Source organism: Lissotriton vulgaris, chromosome 7, assembly GCF_964263255.1.
Source record: "Lissotriton vulgaris chromosome 7, aLisVul1.2, whole genome shotgun sequence".
NCBI lineage: Eukaryota > Metazoa > Chordata > Amphibia > Caudata > Salamandridae > Lissotriton > Lissotriton vulgaris.
In genome coordinates, this window is record NC_141695.1 from 1,411,569,843 (window position 1) to 1,411,593,262 (window position 23,420).

The 23,420-nt window shown below is 45.7% G+C and overlaps 1 protein-coding gene across 1 annotated transcript in view; it reads right to left on the bottom strand.

The window, feature by feature from the left end:
* LOC147705743 (large neutral amino acids transporter small subunit 4-like) overlaps nt 1–23,420 on the bottom strand; it is a 256,994-nt gene that overhangs the window by 67,759 nt on the left and 165,815 nt on the right. Inside the window, exon 7 of the mRNA XM_086928976.1 lies at nt 17,110–17,243. Within this exon, the coding sequence (XP_086785102.1) occupies nt 17,110–17,243 (134 nt within the window). The remainder of the gene's footprint in view (nt 1–17,109; nt 17,244–23,420) is intronic.

Below are 23,420 nucleotides of genomic sequence, written 5' to 3' on the forward strand. Positions count from 1 at the left end.
CACGAACGGGGACAAATGGGCCCGTCCTTGGCCCGGGCTTTGCCCTGCGCCGTCCCGCGCGCGTTCCGCGTGCGCGGTTATTGGAGTGAATATGTATGTGAACGCTGTGGGCGTGGCTTACAGGGAGAGCGGGCCAGGTGTCAACTATTGGCCACGCAGGGACTCCTGGTAGATGGAGTCCCTGCCGTCACGCTCGCAGCCCTGTTTTACTGCCACTGACCCCACAGAGTGTCCAGGTGAAGCGGGACCCGCGCAGCGGGCACGGCGAACTGTAGCAGAGAACTCGGAGGGCAAAGCACAGCAGGTTAGTCTCCGTCGTTAGGTCCGCTTTTACCAGGATGCAGGCGATGAAGAACCCACCAGTGCAGAGAGAAGGGCTGTTTTACCATCAGCCGGTGCGCTGTGGGCATGGCTTACAGGGAGAGCGGGCCAGGTGTCAACTATTGGCCACGCAGGGACTCGTGATAGATGGAGTCCATGCCGTCACGTCCGCAGCCCTGTTTTACTGCCACTGACCCCACAGAGTGTCCAGGTGAAGCGGGACCCGCGCAGCGGGTCCGGCGAACTGTAGCAGAGGACTCGGAGGGCAAAGCACAGCAGGTTAGTCTCCGTCGTTAGGTCCGCTTTTACCAGGATGCAGGCGATGAAGAACCCCTTCTATATTAAAAAGCGTCTGGGGAATCAGGGAGAAGGGGAAAGAGGCTGGGAGTTTGGGGGACTAGGAGGAAGTTCTGCGTTAGTTAGGATGGGAAGTCTGGGCTGAGCGAGGGGTGGGAGCCCAGGTGGGGGGGTGGAGAGGGGTGTTCCGATTAATGGCCGGAGGGAGGTGAGGTCGGACAGGCCAGTCACTGGAGACTGAAGAGAGTCTGGAGGAGGAAAGGGTGCTCGGGGAGAGTGAGGAGGGATGACGTCCTGGTTAAGGAATGGAAGGTCAATTAGGGGGGAAAATGTTGGAATAAGGGATTGAGTCTTAGGGAGGTCAAATTGAGGGGTGTTTATATCCTGGATAAGGAGGGGAAGGACAGTTAGGGGGAATAAGTAGGAATAAGTGATTGAGTCAAGGGAAGGTTAAATTGAGGAAGCTGGGAGGAAAAAGAAGGTAGAAGGGAGGAAATGATGTGAGTTGTTGGATCCTCAAGAGGAGGAGAGAGAGTTTGAATAGTTGAGTAGGCTGTTGGTGAGTCTGTAGGAGGGAAAGTTGTTAAGGCAGGGGAGAGATTGAGAATCTGTGTTTGGGAGATTTCCATGTTGTTTTCAATGTCTGTACGCGAAGGGGTTAGAGTAGGTGAAAGAGGCGGTATAGGGTCAGACTGTGATTTGGAGGCTGAGGGGTCGGAGGAAGGTATCGAGAGTAGGTAGGAGAGTGTGCTGAAATGGTGTTCAAAGATGATAAGATGTTTTTCAGAGGCTTGAATGAGGATGTTTCCAAATTTGAAAATGGAGATGTCAATTTCGCCAAGGAAAGTAGGGGAACGGATGGTAGATAGTTTCAAGCCATATGGGATTTTACATGACTTCGTGATAGGGAGGTGGTGGAGGAAGGTGCTTTTCCATGGGGTGCTTGGAGTAGAAGATGTAGTTAGTTTTAACAATTGAGGTGAGACTGTGATAGTTACCTATAAATAGCGTTTCTTGATGACACATTAGTAGTTTGTGTTTAAAGTTTTTCTGAGCATTTTTGGAGAGGTTAGGGGGATAAAGAATGGTCCAAGAGTTTGGGCCGTGTCTAGTGATAGGCAAATCCAATGAAGTAAGGGGGTGCGTGAGGGGAAGCATTGTAAATCCGTTATAAACCTGTTAAAACGCCAAAAAGATGAGGCGAGGAAACACAAAGATGCAGAGAGAAAGGTAGATAAATAAACAACAAGTATGAACAGTTCCCTAGCGTACAAAGAGACAAAAGTACAATGTGTTACAGCGCATTTTGTCTTGCTGTGGGTGATGTAAAATGGTAAAAAATTAGGTGATCACGAAGAGGCTGGACAGTTAAAACAATACATGTTGAGCAATAAGGATAAAAAGCTGTTAAACAGCTCAACTAATAATACAGGAGTATGCATCCAAAGTAAAAAATTCAGTACAATATGACATCGTGATAGGGTAGGATAATTTAGGAGCACGTGGAGCTATTAGGATTATTGAACTATACACGTCCGGATAAAAAGCCAAGGAGGCATTGGTAAGTGTAAGAAGCTCGAATTCAAGTCCGGTGTAGTGGGAAGTGAGTTCAGGATGGACTTATTACTTAGCATTCATGTTATCATAATGTTAGAGCTCAGCGGGAGTACAGCGGAGAGGGAAGTCTCAGAGGAGGTCTTTGGGTCAGCTGATACATTGTTGCTCAGGGATGGTTTGTTATTTAAAATAATCTGCTCTGATGTAGGTATAAATTGTTAGCAAAACAACGATTTAACAGTAGGTTGGGAGCCGTTACAACATGGCTGCCACTTTGTAGGTGTCTTCAAAAGTCTTTCTAGTTTTTGCAGGGTAGTCCTCTTTTACTTTTTATCATTTATTTATGTATTTATTTATTTCATAGACTCAGCCATTTTGAATGCAAGAAAAGTTGGAAGGGAAAAGGGTGGCCTGTAGGAAAATGGCCACAGGATATCACTTTCCTGATGGTCGAAACGACAGGAGTAAAAGTTCTGATGTTCTTTAGCTGAGGGAGGGGTGGAGGTGCAACACGCGAAGCAAAGAGTCTTCATGGAAAGTTGTTTGTTCAGGCACTGCGGGAGAAGGATGAGGAAGCCTTCAGTTTGGGCTTAAGGAATTGGTGTGGGGTACGTGGCCGCCAGGCTGCCCCTCCCACATAGAGACAAGTAGGTAGTGACCTCTTCAGGCATGCGGGGGTTCCGTAATTGGGTGGAGGGCAGGCAGAGTGAATGAGTCAAACAATGAGCCTTCAATCTAGGCTGACGGCTCTGGTGCAGAGAGGGAGGTTGGGTAGCCAGGCCGAAGGAGCTCTCACGTCCTCTGGATGGAAGAGAATTGAGGCGGAGCTGAAACTACTGCAGAGTTCACATCAACTCCGCGGGTTCAGCGCTTTGGAGATAGGGGTAGGTAGACCCAGGGCTGTGAAGAGCAGACATGTTGATGCGGCTCACCTGGCACTGGGAGTTATATTCGATTCAGTGGCACAGCGCGGGGTGGAAAGGTGTAGGTGTACCCTCCATTGTGCAGGGCAGACATGCCCTAAGGGCTTCTCTCGATCCGGCTCACCTGGCAAGGCACACAGGGTCCTTCCTGTTGATCCGGTGCAGGGAGTGACTATTGGCTTGGTCTTCTTGTCCCGGTTTGCCCCACGGTGTCAGGGGATCACCATCAAAAGCCTGTGAGGACCAATCTCGAGCTGAGGGCCGGCTTATCTCAGACAATTTTCATTGTGACGATGCAGCCGGGGGTTATTCCACCCGTAATGTTCGGGTGGTGGGGCTCGGTGAGAGGGCTTTTTGGGATCCTGGGCAAACAAAGATTTTTACACCTTAGAGTGATCTCCGGCCTTGGGAGCTCTCTTCTGGAGCTCCTTCCCATCCGGCGGCCATCTTGCTGAGGAAATATAAATTTTATGGTCAAGATGTGTTCCCTAGCGCGTACCCCACCGTCTCCATGTACGAGTTAAAGTGCATGTAACTTCCCTCCTGTACCAGCTATGAAGACGCAAATACATTTGCGTCCACCGTTAACATGTCCTCTTTCAGACCCACCTTGAATGGGTTGAATGGTCCGTTCCTAAGTATGCTATGCCAACGTCTTTTTGTAGTGTACTTCTACGTTTTTCAGCTCTAGCTGAGTAGGCCCCTGAATTTCTGCCACCGAGCCTCTTTTCTGGCTTCTGACTCCAAGGGCCTCTGCCCAGGCTGCCTCTGTACCCGTGAACTCTGACTTACTTTCAGCGCGGCCCCTCGCGCTCAGCTCAGCCTGCTGCCTGCCAAGATTGACTATAACCTTCGAGTTATCTGTTCCGCTCCCCGAAAATACATTCCTGCCTGCTAGTTTCAGTCAACATTCCCCTCAGCTGCAGAGCCAAAGGGCCGGCCTGTCTCTGTGCAAGTAATTCAAGTAATTCATAGCCCTTGTTGCCATGCTCCCATGGAAGGCCCATGCCCCCACGCTTCTCATACAGACACTCAGGCGCTTATACACGCACTCACAGCAAGTATAGAATAGCTTCTGCCCTAGAGACCTTTCCGCCCAGATAGCTTAGTTCCTAAACACCAGATATCCGATATGATAGAAGCACAAGTTGATCTGACATGCCAGACTTCTGTCTCTTTCCGTCAGTGTAAATGTCAAGTCCCCTGCACCCTCCAGCTTCACGTCAATCACACGTCATGCAGCTGCGCGCGCATCCAAGCTTCCGATTTCTGCTGACACTGCAACATTTCTGGTAGTGCCACCCCTTTTGTGACATCTACCTGTGACGTTTCTAGCACACATCTCTAGTTCACGCCTTCTGATTACGCACTTGTAACACGTGTATACTGTTATCTTGTCTTCTCTCAGCTGTTACGCCCATTACAACTGTTTCTTATGACATAGATTAAGTATATAAGCTATGTAATGTAATAAAGCATTGCTCTATCCCTTCTGACACCCCTGTGGTGGTCAGAACATGATATCCTGGTCAAGACCATTCCTTTTTAAGGAATAAAAACCCCTAAGAACTCTAACACCACGGACTCTGTTTTCTTTCTTTCCGATTGAGTTATTATTGATTAAGTACTTACCTGCATAGAAATTAAGAGAGTAAATTAATTATTTACGTCATTTGGCGCCCGAATAGGGACCCCTCCCCCACCTCACGCGCCGGTTGGTGCATTTGCAAGCTGTGTCCCCTGCCATCAGTTAGACGGAATCTACGCGTACCGGCAGGATTTCCTGCATCTCCCTCTGACCCACGGAGGTGACGAAGACTGCGATCAGTACCCAGACGAGGCGGTGAGGAGTGCGGAGGATCCCGACCAGAGCCTAGCCGAAAGAAGCAAGGTCCGAGGTGTCAAGAGGCCCACCAGGTTTCCGAAATTTTCCGAAGTTTCCCGAAGTTTTCCGAAGTGTCGAGTCGAGTCCAGTCGAGTTTTCCGAGGCCTTCTGTTTTCCGTGCTTCCCGGTGAGTACCATTGCTGGGACGTATCTAGACGGGTTTGGGTACGCAAGTCCGGTCTGCACTGTTTTTAGGCAGTGTATCTGTACTGTTTAGCAGTATATCTAGTATTCTGAATTTCTGAACTCCTGCACTGTTACAGCAGTGTATCTGTACTGTTTAACAGTACATCCAGTATAGGGGGTAGTCATCTATGTCTCAAATGTCTTTTCATGTGATTAATGTTGTGGTATGAATGTGACCGTTTTTATGTGCATTATTGTATTTTCTTGTATAACTAGTTATATTCAGAATTAAGTATCAAGGATCGAGCATTTAGTATCAAGTAGGCAAAATGCCGTTTTTCAACAAGTTAAAGCAGATAGGAACTAGGAAAGGGATACTAGAGGAAGAAATTCCTATTCCCCCTAGGGACACTCCAGGTAACTTTATGTACCATAAACATGGCATAGACGCCATATTGTATCTAGACTTATGGACTGACTATACTAAACACCTAGACGAAAGACACCGATGGCCCGTTAACGGAACATGGGATGCCGAGTGCATCATGAAAGTCGAGGAAGCACTATGGAAAAAGAAAGCCAGACAATCTCAGAAAGACGCCATAGAATTTTGGCGTAAGGAATCACATAAACGTGCTGAAAGAGCACTCCGTAGAGAAGACAGACTTAAAGAATCAGAGAAAGCACAGGAAAATGAACTAGTTACCGAGGGGATCCGAGTAAAAAGTGAACAGATAGACCGCGCCTTACATAATCTTGTAAATGGTATGTATCTTGTGGCCGAAGGTACACCTGAGGCCCTATCAGAAATACCGAAAAACTTACCGCCACCATTAGTCCCAACTAAAGTAATGCATAAGACTACTAAAGATATATTCCTAAATTCTTATCTAGAGGATGTAGCACCGGCTTACACCAATCTGCCTGTTCGCACCTTGCCTACTGACGGGGACGGGGGCACCCTGCCTCCCGATCATGCTCCGCCAGTACCACGACAGACCTCCCCCGTTCCGCCAGCCCCGCCACTTCCCGCATCCAAAACAGACCTACCGAAACCACGTTTACCTGATCTAACAAAACGACAAATTCAAGTTCAAAAACAGACTCCACAGGGAGATAATGCACAAGCCTCCGCTTCAGGAGGTGCGACCGCGGGTCCTCGGACCCCGCCATTGACTCATAGATTAAATCTCAGGGATATCCAGAGTCCTCTCACGTTCAGGTCACCCCGCTTTGACGCATTCAAGGAAAACATTTCAGTTTGCAGATACGATCCAGTACCCGGAAAGGACGACCTAATGATATTGGCATCACTACGGTTAAGATCTGCTACTGATATGTTGCTATGTTATGTAGGTATGAAGGATCGTCTAGATAGAATATATGAGTTTGTTCAGACAGGGAAAGACCCTGACAGCATTAAGGATGCCATGGAGAAACAGAAAGTTGACATTCAAGCACAGATACTACGATTTTTCATAAACTGTCTAATAAGAGAACGAGATAGGCCTGGAACAGATCAGAGTGAATTAGATGCACTGAACAAGTGGGGTCAAAATATAGCTGAAGGAAAACATGATAAAGGGACCTGCATAGCCACAATGTATAGAAAAATTAGGAAAGCAGTGCTAGAGGTACACCGAAAAGAGAAAGGAAAAGCTTCCTCCGAGGAGGAAGAGGAACTTGAAGAACCAGAAAGAGCTGCAGATACTATAGCATATGTAGGTAAGGGAAATTACCTTATGAAAGGCATCCGTCCAGAAAGCAAGAGAGTTTTCTTCTCTGCCTTGACAAATCCGAATTCTGCTGAGCATCAGTTCCAGGAAACTGATAAAAGGCTTCGAGATCGAGTTGGGTACCACGTACTCAATTCTATGGATGAACAAGAACTAGCCCGATCAGCTGTATCATGGGCCGAGAATGCAGACATATATAATGATGACACAGTAGCGCAGACATTTCTGAACCTCTCCCCAGACGAGCAGAAATTAGCAGGTGTATACATGATTCAGCACCTCCTCATCAAATACAGAAAACATTATTCTGATCCAGGTCCCTTACACGAAACACTAGAAGCACTACTCATGGATAGATGGAGAGGCTTAAGTACCAAGTTAATACAAATAATTCTAGAACAACGCCGTAGATATGACACGTTCATCAGCTCTGAATATGTTCCCGCCCCGCCTCCGGAAAGGAAGACGTACCACATGCAATGCGGGGGTGGTATTGAAAGTCAGAACCCCTTACGAGAAGTACACCCTGTTATGGGTACCAATCACGTCTTGAAACGCGTATATGTACACACGCCTCTGACCAAGTTAGAACTATTAGAAATGAAGAAGCTAGTACCGTGTCACGATAAAGATCCCGCAGGTTTTCACAGAGAGCTTAAAGACATGTTACTGATGGGGGATTACACATATGATGACATCATGAAAATGTTAAAAGTACTGTTGCCCACGGGCATCTACGAGAAACTAAAGGAAAAGGAATGGGAGGTGGGGGACACAAAGATTGCATGGGCAGAAATAGAAGATGAAGAAAGTAAACGGGTCCCAGGGGTAGGCCTTGGGGACAAAACTAAAGCATTACCAGGTTTGATAGTACAGGTCCTGCCAAGATTATTGACAACTAGAAAGGAAGATTGGGACGCGATTTCGTCCTGTAAACAGAAACATGATGAAGATACTAGTGACTTCTATTCAAGATTCGAGAAATGTTTTATTATTAACAGTGGCCTCAAACCAAGTAGCGAGTCATATCCGCATCTTTTTGTATCAAAACTAGTCGAGAATTCTCTACCATTAGTTAAAAACAGAGTGTACAAAGTTGAAAGTACTTGGCAGGCAAATACGCCATCCCAGATGTTACAAATGCTCCAATATCATCAGAACAGAATTAGGGAAGAACAAGATCAGGAACAAAAGCGCATGAAAGACACGAAGATGAAAATGTTAGTAGCTCAGACGGTCCCAGCCGATGGTCAAAGAAAGGGTGGGACCCAGACAAGTCACACTACAGCTCCCGTTAAAGGGACATGTAATTATTGTAAGCAGCCAGGACATTACGTACATGAATGCCCGGTCCTGAAACATAACATAGCGACAGGTAAAACTAAAGAAAGACCGCATCCGCCTAGACAAGACCATAACCAGCATCAGTCTTCACAGAATACACAGAATACACAGCCTATGCATGCTTCTTCACCTCCAGCACAGACAGTAGCGGTACCACAGCCACAGCCCATTGCCGCGTCTCAGCAAGTTTCACAGCAGATGTACCAGTATGCCCAGTCCGCATATCCAGATTATCCCCGATATACATGAAACAGCCTAGAGAGGGAAGGTGGCTTGCCTCTTATTGAGATTCCTGTAGATCAAGAAGGTCCTTTTGTACACAGTCACGTATTGGGAAAAGACAGAAAGTTTTTAATTGACACAGGGGCAAGTCGCACTACGATCAGCCATGATGAAGTCCCAGGGGCACCCCTCTCAGGCTCACAGAATGTTTCCCTGGGTTTTTCAGGACAGCCTATTGTAAATGAGGTATCAGAACCAGTCCCCCTGGCTGTGGGCCCATTATCACGTGTTACAGACTTGTTACTTACAAAATCATGTCCGGAAAATCTGTTAGGAATTAAAACATTGAAGGCTCTAGGAGCTATAATATGCTGTTCCCCGGAGGGAGTTAGACTCTTTCTACGAGATTTCAAGGGTCATTATGTTTTGCGAGAATTCGATGTCAGATTGAAAAATGTACCGGATTACTTGTGGGCAAAAGGCCCCACTGATGTAGGTTGCATGCACATTACACCATACCGTGTTACACTTAAGACAGGAGTTGTGTTACCCCGAATCAGACAATACAAGTTACCACCCGATGCTGTAGAGGCTTTACTGAAAATCATTGACGAGCTCATTGCCCAAGGAGTGGTCGTAGAGACCGACTCCAATGTCTGTATTTCACCCATTATTCCGATTCTTAAACGTACTGATCCCAATGCACCGCCAGTATATCGGCTGGTGATTGATCTTCGAGAACTAAATAAATGTATTATACCGCAGTACCCTGTGGTCCCCGATATCTCATCCCTATTGACTGCTATTGATTCAGAAGCAACGTTCTTTACCGTAATTGACCTCAAGAACGCCTTCTTCAGCGTGCCTATTGATCCAGAGAGCCAATATCTCTTCGGATTCAGTTTAAATGGACGCAGCTTAAAATTTTCACGCGCACCTCAAGGATTCACAGAAAGCCCCAGCATCTACAGTCAAGCACTGAAAAGACAACTAGATTGTATTCAAATGGCAGTTAACACCGCTTTACTGCAGTATGTCGATGATCTACTGATCACCGCACGAAGTGAGCCCGAATGTGAACAAGCATCACTGACAGTTTTACATTTCCTGGCCGACAAGGGACACAAGGTGTCTCCTTCGAAGCTACAATTCTGTGTTCAGCAAGTTGTGTACTTGGGTCACTTGCTGTCCAAAGTGGGGAGACAGCTCACTCCCGATCGCATTCAGTTAATTGTAAATATGCCACAAACCCCAGACACAAAAGGAAGTGCGGGCCTTCATAGGCCTCACCTCATACTGCAGACAATGGATTCCTCAATATGCATTTCTAGCTAAACCACTCATCCAGTTAACGACACAGGAGGCAGCGACTTCGACTGCCCTCCCTTGGACTCAGGAACACACACAAGCTTTTGAAGAATTAAAGAAAGCCTTATGCCAAGCGCCAGTTTTAGCGACACCATGTTACAGCAAACCGTTTACACTTTTCGTTACAGAACGTGATGGTACAGCTTTGTCTGTCCTCACTCAAGATCAAGCAGGTTCACATAAGCCTTGCGCTTATTTCTCAAGTACATTGGATTCAGTAGCCCAGGCACTCCCTGCGTGCTTGAAGTCAGTAGCAGCAACAGCATTAGCCATCAGACAGAGTGATTCAATTGTGTTAGGCCATCAATTAACGTTTTTTTTAGACAAGGGGAACCCAACGGATAGCTAAGAGCCATGGGTATAACTTTGTTATAGAGAGACAATGGACCTTAGCTTATTCAACATATACACAATATAGAGTATAGGAACTCAATGGAAACTATACAATTCAGGTTGTCCTGGCCCAGCCGGGGCAGGAGTTTATTACCAAAAAACAATGTCAGATATATAATACAATTTTACAAGACACAAGCCTGTGCCGTACTGACAAGAAAGGAAGAAATAGATATAGGGTGAAGAAGAGGGTGATTTTCAGGCAAGGAAAGAGAGCAAAGACAGGGCACTGCGAAAAGATGCAAAGATTGCTAGCAGTGTCGCCTGGAGTGGAATGTACACAACATTTTTTAGAATATTTCAAGTGTCAACCCACTCTTGGGTGTCGACGTTTCGATCCCTAAAAGCTCTAATAGATGCACGGGATCATCATCAGGACTTATTTAAGTAGCAAAACATGCCTGAAATGAGCAAAGCCATATGGTTGAGCTTACACATACGATTCTCTGGGGTTCAATAGTTGTCTCGATATGATCGTATTAAAACTTCAAAGTCAGTCTGAAGGTGGCTGCACTTCTATGTCTCGTGCTAGCCTCGGATTCAAAAGTATGCAAACATCAATGGTACCATACTTTGTGTCAGTGTTCCCGACTCCTTTGAATTTTGAGTTTTCAGACTTGCTTTGCCCTGGGCTTCAGCAATGTGGATAACGTGCGTTGGCTATGATATGCCAGCCGCCTCTCCCAGGGGTGCTCGGACGATGCCGGTAACAGCTGTTACCGGCATCGGCACCCCTGGGAGAGGCGGCTGGCATATCATAACCAACGCACGTTATCCACATTGCTGAAGCCCAGGGCAAAGCAAGTCTGAAAACTCAAAATTCAAAGGAGTCGGGAACACTGACACAAAGTATGGTACCATTGATGTTTGCATACTTTTGAATCCGAGGCTAGCACGAGACATAGAAGTGCAGCCACCTTCAGACTGACTTTGAAGTTTTAATACGATCATATCGAGACAACTATTGAACCCCAGAGAATCGTATGTGTAAGCTCAACCATATGGCTTTGCTCATTTCAGGCATGTTTTGCTACTTAAATAAGTCCTGATGATGATCCCGTGCATCTATTAGAGCTTTTAGGGATCGAAACGTCGACACCCAAGAGTGGGTTGACACTTGAAATATTCTAAAAAATTTTGTGTACATTCCACTCCAGGCGACACTGCTAGCAATCTTTGCATCTTTTCGCAGTGCCCTGTCTTTGCTCTCTTTCCTTGCCTGAAAATCACCCTCTTCTTCACCCTATATCTATTTCTTCCTTTCTTGTCAGTACGGCACAGGCTTGTGTCTTGTAAAATTGTATTATATATCTGACATTGTTTTTTGGTAATAAACTCCTGCCCCGGCTGGGCCAGGACAACCTGAATTGTATAGTTTCCATTGAGTTCCTATACTCTATATTGTGTATATGTTGAATAAGCTAAGGTCCATTGTCTCTCTATAACAAGGCCATCAATTAACAGTACAAGTTCCACACTCTGTAGAGGTTCTGTTAAACAGAACCCAGACTCAGCACTTGACTATAGCACGACTGACAGGTTATGAATTAACGCTGTTCCAGCCACACATAGAAATCAGACGCTGCAGTATTCTGAACCCCGCAACACTGTTACCTACAATTATGACAGATCCAGCCCAGCATGATTGTATAGAAATCATTAATGCAGTAACAAAGCCACGACGAGACTTAACAGATGTCCCACTGACAAATCCAGACCTGACACTTTATGTGGACGGTTCATGCATGAGAACAAGTACAGGAGAATTAGTGGCCGCATATGCAGTGACCACTGAAACTGAAGTTAAAGAAACACATCGTATTGACACAGTGTCTGCTCAAGCAGCAGAGCTCATCGCTCTGACCCGAGCTTGTATACTAGCCAAGAACAGAAATGTCAACATATACACTGATTCCCGTTATGCTTTCGGAGTCGTACACGACTTCGGCATGCTATGGCAAGAACGAGGTTTCCTGACCTCTCATGGTGCCAAGATACAACACGGTCCCCTCATTCAAGCCCTGCTAGAAGCAATACATTTGCCCTCGGGCATATCAGTCATGAAGTGTAAAGCACATACTAAGGTCACAGATTCTGTTTCCCAGGGTAACGACCTGGCAGACCAGACAGCAAAACATACAGCACTGACTCCCACCCAGACAACTGATGTGACAAAGACAATAGTACCGACAAAGTGTATGGCAGTCAAGGATCCCGCTCTAGATGTAATTGACATTCAGGCACATGCTACCCCAGATGAAATAAAGAAATGGAATGAACTAGGAGGGATCCAGACAGATCAAGGTTGGATGACGAAGGGAAAATCTACATGGTTTCTCCCTGACTCTATGGTTCAAGTCATGATTAATACAGCACATAGCCCAGCACATCTAGGAGAGAAAGCGATGTTAGACAGTTTACAAAATCTCTGGAGCAATAAACACTTACGAGCAGCAGCAAAACAGAAAGTGCGTACTTGCATGATCTGTTGTCAGTTCAATCCAGGTAAAAGCGTCCCTGTAGAGCAAGGTGGATTTCATCCTCCCGATCACCCTTTTGAAGTCCTCCAGATGGATTATATCCAGATGGACCGATGTCGAGGATTCAAGTATGTCCTTGTAGTTGTTTGTGCTCTGTCCCGTTGGACCGAAGCATACCCAGTCCCAGACTATACTGCCCCGACCACTGCCCGGCAGTTGGTTCGTGAATTCTTCCCACGATACGGTTTGCCTCGTGTCGTATACTCAGATAATGGACAACCCTTCTCGTCCGAGTTAATGAAGCAGGTTTCTTTACTGTTAGGTTACCAGTGGAAATTCCATTGTGTCCGACATCCTGAAGCCGCAGGCCTTGTAGAAAGGCATAAACAGACACTAAAAATCCGCCTTGCAAAGATATGTCAGGAGAAAGGGGTCGACTGGATAGTCGCCCTGCCCGTGGCACTATTCTACATGAGAATGGTTGCCCACTCGAGATCAGGGCTATCCCCGTACGAAGTGGTTTTTGGCAGACCACCGAATATGTGGGGGACGCCCATTCCGAAAAAGATCACTGATGTTGATTGTAACATGTTGACAGATTACCTTGCCTCCTTGATGTCTGCACTCCAATCATGTCGTTCACAGGTTGCCGCAACCTTCCCTGACAACACTGATGTAAAGCCGCACGAGGTCCGTCCTGGGGACCTGGTACTGGTCCGAAATTTCGACAGGAAGAGTCCGCTGGAGCCCCGCTGGAAATCTCCGAAGACCGTCCTTCTCACCACGAGGACCGCCGTCAAGATAGAAGGGAGAAAGGGGTGGGTCCACACGAGTCATGTGAAAAAATTTTGTGAACTGAAACCTGATCGAGACTCGTCCACCCCCACCAAAGACTGTGTTGAGCCAAAAGACTTTACAGTATCCGAACGAGAAAAAACTCCCCAAGAAGAGTACAGGTCGGAACTCCGATCTAGCAAGTCAGACAGTTTAATTGTTTAAGTCCTCCCCTAGGTGAATCGGTTAAATAGTTTCTGACATGTATCCCCTAGATCGAGATAGAGAGAGAGAGAGACAAGTTAAAAAAGGTGCATATTGTAAATCACTCCGTAGTCACTGTATAGTGACACTATTAATCATGTTTATTCTAAGTATTTTAGTTATTGTTGCTAGCCTTCTGCTACCTATCTACTGGCCTATTTTCAAGCGTGAACAATCTGTTTACAATGTCTCTGCCGAACACACTTTTAGTGAATTACCTGCACACGAACTCTCTTACAGACTTGCGCTGCGCAACAATACATTCATTAGTATGTTACATCACTCCCATCAGACGAATAATGCTACAGACTGCTGGATATGTGGCCGACTCCCTCCCTACCAGAACTACAAGGGAGCTCTGCCCCTTTTTCCGTACCCGTTCACTCACAATGGCTCCTGTGGGGCATGGTTTAAAATAATTAATTCCTTAGATCCTGATATTGCTGTTTTCGATGGGGGCTGGGTTTGGGGAAACTTGAACTTAGTCCTGCTCGACGTCTGTTACCCTGATAAGGAGGGACTCCCCACTCGAATAGGAACTGATCTAGAAAATGAAGTATATGGATTAGGTAACTACACAATTAGCCTCATGATCCTTACTGTTGAATCCGAAGCTACACCAGTTCTGCCCCATATGCTAGTATTACCAGTCACTGGTGAATTATGTGTCCGAAAGAAAGGTTCAGTACACTTAGGTCATAGTAAATGCACTACTGTGGTCGAATTCAGTGACCATGGTAAATCGTCGTTCAAAGCTATCAGTCACTCCTATTTTGTTTGTGGTCATACCGCATACATACGTTTGCCTCCAGATTGGGATGGTACCTGTTATATTGCATTCCTTCTGCCACCTGTTTTTCTAGCTCCCCCTGATTACCATAGAAATACAAATCTAGTAAAGAATAGACCCAAAAGAGATATCCCACTTGTCGACTACACAGAAACGGCATGGGAACAGTACACTGATTTTAATAAGGGATTCTTTGTCTTTTTAGGACCTGTCCAAAACAGTAAATTAATACGTAGATTAACTAGAACACTTGAAGCTGTAGTACATGAAACTGCCTCCGCCTTAGGTAACTTAACAGAGGAGCAATCTGCTATGCGGGTTGTTGTCCTTCAAAATCGTCTTGTTATTGACGTCATCTTGGCAGATAGAGGTGGAGCCTGTAAGGTCATCGGGTCAAGTTGCTGCGTTTTCATCCCACAAAATGCGCCATCTGTCTATCAAGCTATTACCCGTCTGCATAAAATTGCAAATCAGATACATCAGAATCCAGGCACCTGGACTTGGTCCGGTTGGTTCTGGACAACGTTAACTGCCTGGGGATGGAAGATCCTATCCTTCCTAGGTTTCGGCCTTGTCATAGTATTCAGCTGCTGCCTGTGCCTACAGTGTGGGCCGGCGATATGTGGACTGTGTGCCACATCGTGCATTGAACATTCCAGTTTCCTCTCAAACCGTCAAAGAAAGAAAGATGAGCAAATGATGTTGCAAGAACAAACTGATCAATTTATGATGATTAATATATCATGAAGGGTCCGTAGGGAACAAGGAGGGAATGAGGAAATATAAATTTTATGGTCAAGATGTGTTCCCTAGCGCGTACCCCACCGTCTCCATGTACGAGTTAAAGTGCATGTAACTTCCCTCCTGTACCAGCTATGAAGACGCAAATACATTTGCGTCCACCGTTAACATGTCCTCTTTCAGACCCACCTTGAATGGGTTGAATGGTCCGTTCCTAAGTATGCTATGCCAACGTCTTTTTGTAGTGTACTTCTACGTTTTTCAGCTCTAGCTGAGTAGGCCCCTGAATTTCTGCCACTGAGCCTCTTTTCTGGCTTCTGACTCCAAGGGCCTCTGCCCAGGCTGCCTCTGTACCCGTGAACTCTGACTTACTTTCAGCGCGGCCCCTCGCGCTCAGCTCAGCCTGCTGCCTGCCAAGATTGACTATAACCTTCGAGTTATCTGTTCCGCTCCCCGAAAATACATTCCTGCCTGCTAGTTTCAGTCAACATTCCCCTCAGCTGCAGAGCCAAAGGGCCGGCCTGTCTCTGTGCAAGTAATTCAAGTAATTCATAGCCCTTGTTGCCATGCTCCCATGGAAGGCCCATGCCCCCACGCTTCTCATACAGACACTCAGGCGCTTATACACGCACTCACAGCAAGTATAGAATAGCTTCTGCCCTAGAGACCTTTCCGCCCAGATAGCTTAGTTCCTAAACACCAGATATCCGATATGATAGAAGCACAAGTTGATCTGACATGCCAGACTTCTGTCTCTTTCCGTCAGTGTAAATGTCAAGTCCCCTGCACCCTCCAGCTTCACGTCAATCACACGTCATGCAGCTGCGCGCGCATCCAAGCTTCCGATTTCTGCTGACACTGCAACATTTCTGGTAGTGCCACCCCTTTTGTGACATCTACCTGTGACGTTTCTAGCACACATCTCTAGTTCACGCCTTCTGATTACGCACTTGTAACACGTGTATACTGTTATCTTGTCTTCTCTCAGCTGTTACGCCCATTACAACTGTTTCTTATGACATAGATTAAGTATATAAGCTATGTAATGTAATAAAGCATTGCTCTATCCCTTCTGACACCCCTGTGGTGGTCAGAACATGATATCCTGGTCAAGACCATTCCTTTTTAAGGAATAAAAACCCCTAAGAACTCTAACACCACGGACTCTGTTTTCTTTCTTTCCGATTGAGTTATTATTGATTAAGTACTTACCTGCATAGAAATTAAGAGAGTAAATTAATTATTTACGTCAAACAAACAACAAAGATTTTTACACCTTAGAGTGATCTCCAGCCTTGGGAGCTCTCTTCTGGAGCTCCTTCCCATCCGGCGGCCATCTTGCGACATAAAACAAATACTCATGAAACACAAATTCGAGCTGGACAGCCTAAACCAAGTAAAAGTCAGCTCATAGAAAGCCGGGAAATGTGAGTTACAACCTGTAAAGCTACTAGTAAGCAACATGTTGAATGCATTCCTAGGTCAACTTTCTGAATGTCCCCAAGATCTCTTTAGCAAACCAGACAGCTGCGCTGACAGGTAGGCTGCGACCTAATGAATCTGAACTTGTATAATGTAACTGATGCTCATGAAAAGGGCTGCAATACCACCAAGTCTGGTCAAGTTTGCGCTATATAGAAATGCCAAAAAAGAAGAAATAGTACCTCAGTCACAGAAGAGCAGCGGACGGACAGTAATTAAGTGAAATCAATCTGTACTAGGTCCAAGCTCCACAGAAAGAAAAGGAAATGATACAGAGACTAATGCCTCACACGCACTGCCGAATTATAAGACAGCAAATAAAAGGGATAATGATAATAGGCGCTCAGTCCACTGTTTAGACGAGAAGCTTCATCCTTCATTGTAATGCAGCATGGCCCACTCTTACCTGTAGCTGCTCTCTTTTCCTGTAGTACAGGGTGGTATGTACCAAGACAAGAAGCAGTTTAGGAACATGAGGCAGGAAAGTCCAGCGTACGCCAGGGCGATGTAGATGAACGGGATACCGGAGGAGTACATCACCTGGTGAGATAAGAGCAAAGGTCAAAGAACAAGAAGAGAGTATATGAACAGTCTAAAAGTGCTCACTCCTTCAGAAGTTGGTTTTAGTTTCCATATCACAGGACGAGAGTTGAAAGTCTTAGGTCTGTTTATAAATATTTTTTCGAGTTCAAACTCTTTGGGGCATATATACAAGACCCTATCGCCACCACAGCATCACTTTTTTGGCTGTTGTGGTGACGATAGGGGTTTCGTCTTATTTACAAGGCCCCTTTAAGCCACTTAAGGTGGCTTAACGCTGCCTTGTAAATAAGGCACCATTTCTTGCTATACTTGGCGTGAAATTGAAGAACAATGGATGTTGTGGTGGGCGTTCCACTGCAACACCCCTTAATTTTGACACTGCCCCATATTTACAAGGGTGGCATAAATATGGGGCAGTGCTAAAATTAAAAACAGGGAAAACCTGGTTTTACCCTGGTGAAACGAGGACAAATGTTTAATTTCTCCTCTTTTTTGCTGTGTGGTGCGTTGTGCACATAAACATTAAAGAAATGACCCGTTGCAACTTCTATGAGTGCTCCATTGAATAGCGCACATAGAAGTTACAAAACGCCATTTAAAAGGACTGTTTATATGCAGGAAGAGACACCTTCCTGCACATAAATAATATCCCCCTGCAACGCAGACATCCTTGCACTATGGTGCAAGGGTGCCTGGGTTGGGGCTAGACAGCTAAATTTAGCGCCAGTGCAGGGGTAAATGCAGGGCTTCACCATATTGTTGTAAATATGGTGCAGCCCTGTGTTTCAGAAGTGGTGGAGCGCGGCGATAAGCCAAGGAGGCTAACGCCGCGCTCCGCCACTTCCTCATAAATATGCTCCTTCATTCTGCTAACTCTGTGTGTGCCTATTTTTGTTTTCTCTCCGTCCCCTGAACCACATCTCCTTTCTTTTTCTAGTGTACATCTCAGATGTTTAAGTTACACCCAACCAAATATTTCCTTTGATGGAGTTAAAACTCGCATCCTCTCTGTCGCACTAGAGTCCAAGATCTACCAGCAATAGGGGCCATGTCACCTATTGCATGGATTTCCCATACATTCTTGGGCCAATTGCTATGCCTTTTGAACGCCTTCTGGTAGCGCTGTGATGCTACGTGGTCTCCCTCGGGGAAAAGGTATTCTTATCAACAGAGCTAATATGGTGTCTTGATGTATCCCTTCCACCTCCAAATAATGCATTATATAACAGTATTTCTCTTATTTCAAGGGCACAATTCCACTCACACAACTATTGTAGGCCCTGCTCTTCCCTAAGGGAAGGAAGTGCTGCAAGGATCTGGGCACCCCTGTCAAATGCACAACTGTCTCAACCAACAGAATCTGACCACTCACCCATCCCTTTCTCACACCCTCTGTAAATCGTTTGTCGCCTGGGGTAGGAGTGTCTAACTAAATGTCTCCAACAACGTATAGCTATTTAGATATTGTTTAGCAAGTTTCATGGTCGTGACATGCTCCAAAAACTCGTCTTCACTTTTATGGGCGAAACTTTTTTTTCTGTTTTAATTGTCATTCCATTTTCTTCCATAATTCTTAGTACTTTAGGTAAAATATAATTGTGTGTTTTTTGTTTTCTCCTAAAACATGAATGTTGAGATAGCAGTGACTACACTTTTGACTGCCCTGAGCAATATAAATATCGACCACTGACAAATGTACAAAACTGATTAAATATATTGTGCAAATCTAGAGTGTACCACCAGGCATCCCAAATGCAGTTCAGGATAATCCATGTCAGGCTCTGTGATCCAGGTTGAAAAAAGAATGCTTCCCCCAAACTTTTGCAAGGTTTTTTCTTTGGCAATTTGGGATAGGCGGTGGTTACTGGGTGTCCACTGGGTGTCCACCAGTGTAACAGGGGCACAATATCATGCCCACTTACTTGAATCACAGCTTGAAAACATGGACCTACATTTATTCTCTTGAATTTAGAGCTGGACCTCGAGCAAGGAGATTTTTTGTCTCAGGACTGCAAGCAAAACAATCAGAGCTCCTTAGTGGGTGGCTGGCAACAGACTGATACCCCCGATTTGTTTTTTTAGAAAGGAACACTGTCCACCCAACCTGAGTTGAGTTGAGTTTTTGATGCCTGTGACATCAGCCTTTGTACTTTCCACTGTGCAGGAGTTCATAGCTATTATTGTCCTTGATTAGCCCTAGGGACCCTGCCAGATACATAGATTGCGATTGAGGGGTTACTACGGTGTATCGTGTTTCAGTTTATGTTTATGGGGTCGCTTCTCAGCTGTTCCAGCACCTCAAGCAGTGACGTATCACGCTAAGTGCCAACATGAGAAATTGAATCCTTAAGCAGATCATCCATACCAGAAATTCACAAATGAATCATATGCTCTGAGGCTCTTGGTCAAGGCTTCCATCTTGGACAAAAGTTGAAGATACGTCTTTTTGAATCTGCTTATAACGTGAAACAGTGAGTCTTTGCACCCAGGCATCCATAGAACGGAATTAAAAGGAAAGCACTATCAATTAGTTGGATTAGAGCATTTTATTTTGTTACGCCTTTCTTTCAAAAGATGATTTGGGAGTTACATTGGTTATCCTAGAATGACCTTACCATGGTTGTTCTCATATTCCTCCACCTATCAGAACAAACAAGCAAACAGTCGTTTGCCATGCTGACCAGAGCTTCTTTCCACAGTTCAAGGCGTGACAGTGCACTGCAAGAAGCAGTCACTGAGCTGGGTGGACTGGCCCATGATTCCTTCCAAAATGGTCGGTAAATTTTTCCTCCAGACTGAATGAACATTCTTAGAAAAGCAAAACGTTTTTTAAAAGAGCATCTTTGAAGCAGATGTAGGGTGAATGGTGTCCATAATGTCTAATTGGAACCCAAAGGCTGATAAAACTTGCATAGTCTAAACCTCCTTGGCATGGTTTATTAAACAGAATCTGTCAGGAAACAACCCTTCATGCTCCTTGGCTGCTGATGTTACGGAGTCTCCAAAGCTCCCTCAGTGCATTGCTCCAGCGTCAACTTTGTAGTATATAGTATGCTGTGGGCTGTGTGTGCGTCAGAAGCTCTGCATGCTGTTGCTACCAGACATTACTGATGGTGCATGCTCACAGTTCACTGGGAAGTTTGTGTGAACTCAATACACAGCCAGTGTTGCAATGCTCTTATCCTCGTTCTGTGGGGCTGAATGTCCCTTAGCATAACCATGAATGTGTTTCTTCTATGAGTGAGTTGGCAGCACCACTGAGTGAAGTCAAGTCAACGATGGAACATGTGCTGTTCACATTCCATTCCCATCCGCTTGTGTGTTTCAGGCACTGGGATGTGCTTGCCTTTGATGCACGCAGATGCTTTCTAGTACTCGGCCATTTGACAACTCAGAAGGAATGTACCTCTTTTTAACGCATTCTTTTTCCCCGCAGGGAACTACAGTGCAGTTGTTACAACGACCACGTTGTGACCATGCATACCATTACCATGCAAGTCATCACAATCACTTTTGCAAGTCGTAACAATGACTAGCGCAGGGGGTGCGGGGGGGGGCACTGAATGTTGGAATAGTATAATTTACTATTCCAACTCCGGTATGTCAACAGTAGGGAAGGTGTTTGATTTTAAATCCAACACCTTCTGCCTCCTCTGCAAGTCATTGTTCTGACTTGCGGAGTACTGGTATACGTGGTTACAAAGCGGTCGTACCAATCGCATTGTAATTCCCTGCGGGGGAAAAGTTTTTGTGGTAAACTATGTTTGCCTTTCAGAAGCATCTACAAATTGCAGACTTGAAAAGGAGTAGAGTGACACACTTCTGCTTGTGAATATGACATCCATTGCCTCGTGGATGAGGTTGGGCGCCTGCCCTGCTTTCTGCTTATGGATAGGATGCCTACTTATGTCTGCAGTGAATCTCGTGAGCACTGCAGTCCTCAGCCGCAACATGTGGGTTGAGCATGAGCGCGTTGTGATTTTAGCTTGCAGTGATAAATTGGAAGAAGACAAGGCCAGGTAATGCTCCATTATTTAAGAAGCAAAGGAACTTGCACCAGTAGCATCTGCCATCATTTGCTCCAAACAGCAAAAACCACTGTGAAGGGTTAAAAAATACACGTTCCAAAAATATGATGGTGGTTACTGTGCGATCCCTAGAAGCTGAGTGCCAGTTCTTGCCATAATAACCGGTACTAGGAATTAAATGGTAATCATCTTACACGGAGCGTCCTAGTGTCGGTTCAGGACAATCATCTGGTCTGCCCCACTCAAACCCATGTGGAGAACTGAAATGTAAACCCCTTACCCAGAGAAGCAGAACCTCAAACTTATCAAAGTACCTGCTCATCAGTGCTATGAATAAAAAAGCAAAACCCCTTACGTGAGGACTTTTCATATTTCAGGACAGAGTCAGCGTCTGGCCGCTTGCAGTTCTACGATATCACGTGCACTGTGCGTTTCCCCATGTTTGCTTAGAACATCTGTTGATGTGCCTTTGTGTGGATGGAGGGCTAGAGGTGCCATGTGGAGGAAGAGGCTGACCAGAGCACATCTGCTGCCTGCCACGTATGGGCAGTCACAATCTATGGGGGAACATCCTTTACAACGCAACTTTTACCATGCAGTGCCTTTACGACGCAACTATTACAACGCAAACCATTACAACGCATTGCGCTGGGGGGCACTCTAGGATAGGGAATAGATTTAATTTACTATCCAACACCTTCCCTAGTGTCCACGGGGACTGGAGTTGGAATAGTAAATTAAACTATTCACTATCCAGCACCCCAAAGCGCTATGCGTTGTAAAGGTTTTCGTTGTAATACTTGCGTTGTAAAAGCATGCATGGTAAAAGCATGCGTTGTAATGTCATACATCCCAATCTATGTACTTACTGATCAAGGAACCTGCTTGTCCCTTGAGTTGTATCCTGCTACGTCATGGTATATTGAAGAAATCGCACCGAGCAGCAGCGCTGTGTACCTCAATAGCCTCACACAAATCATCAAAAGGGCTGCTCGGGAGCCAGAGCTGGAAAGGACAGAGGAAGCCTCAGAGCTTCCGGCAGTTGGTTCTGGACACCAAGGAGCCGATTTAATAACATCTGACGCAGCGCAACGCAGCAAGACAAGTTGCTGCTTTGCTTGCAATCTAGAGGGCGGTAATGCGTTATATCTATGAAGATACGGCGTATTCCGGCTCTCTCTGCGCTGGCTCCTAGAGGCTGCCAAGCGCCAACACAGGCACCTGTGTTACAGGAAGGATTGTTTTTATGAAAGGGATTCCTTCCTGCACAAAAACAATCCTAGGAGGCTTTTTCCTCTGTGCTGCAGAATGTTGCCCACCTAGAAAGAGGAAAAAACTAGGAGAAATGAACGTATTTCTCCTCCTTACCCCTCACCTGGGAAGGTGTAGCATTTTGAGGCATTCCCAAGTTATTAGTGTCAGTAAATCTGGGAATGGGCCAAAAACCATGTGTGGATGTGTGGGAACGCCGGCTCTCCACCCACGGAAGAGTAACACAAGTCAGCGACTTGCGCTGCCTTGCGTTACTCCTGGTTTTCTAAGACACCCTGATCCACCTTGGCTCTGCATGGAATAGTAAATCTCAAATGAGGGCTTGAGTCGCTCTCGGGAAACGCAAGCCATTGATAAATCTGGCCCCGAATAACCATTGCTGATGAATAGAATACAAGCCTGTTAGGTAGTTCCGAGTTTTCTGGTCACAGCAGCGGTTGGGTCTGACCATGCTCAGATCACTCCTTGAAATGAAATTGTAGGCCCTTGTGATGACATCCACGAGGGGGCGTCTGTGGGTAGCACGCACATTAGGGTTTTATGGTAGTGCTGACCACAGAGACCTAGGTCGTCTCACTGGGGCCGTTGGTGACTCAGCAGGGGTGAAGGGGGGTGGTTTGCCACATCCGATGCATGAGAGGAAAACCAACATCAGGAACAAAACACAAGTGCGGAAATGAAAGGAAAACCACAATACAATCATAAGAAATACAATTCTGCTGGTATTTGCTAACACCATTAACGACAGAAACTACAAAAAAGCATGAAAAAACTTACACGCAAGACTGATTTTTCTATATTTGCATATGCTGTTTGTCGAAACAAAATAGTCCTGTGATGTCTGTCGTATGGGGTCGGAGAGGCGTATAGAGGA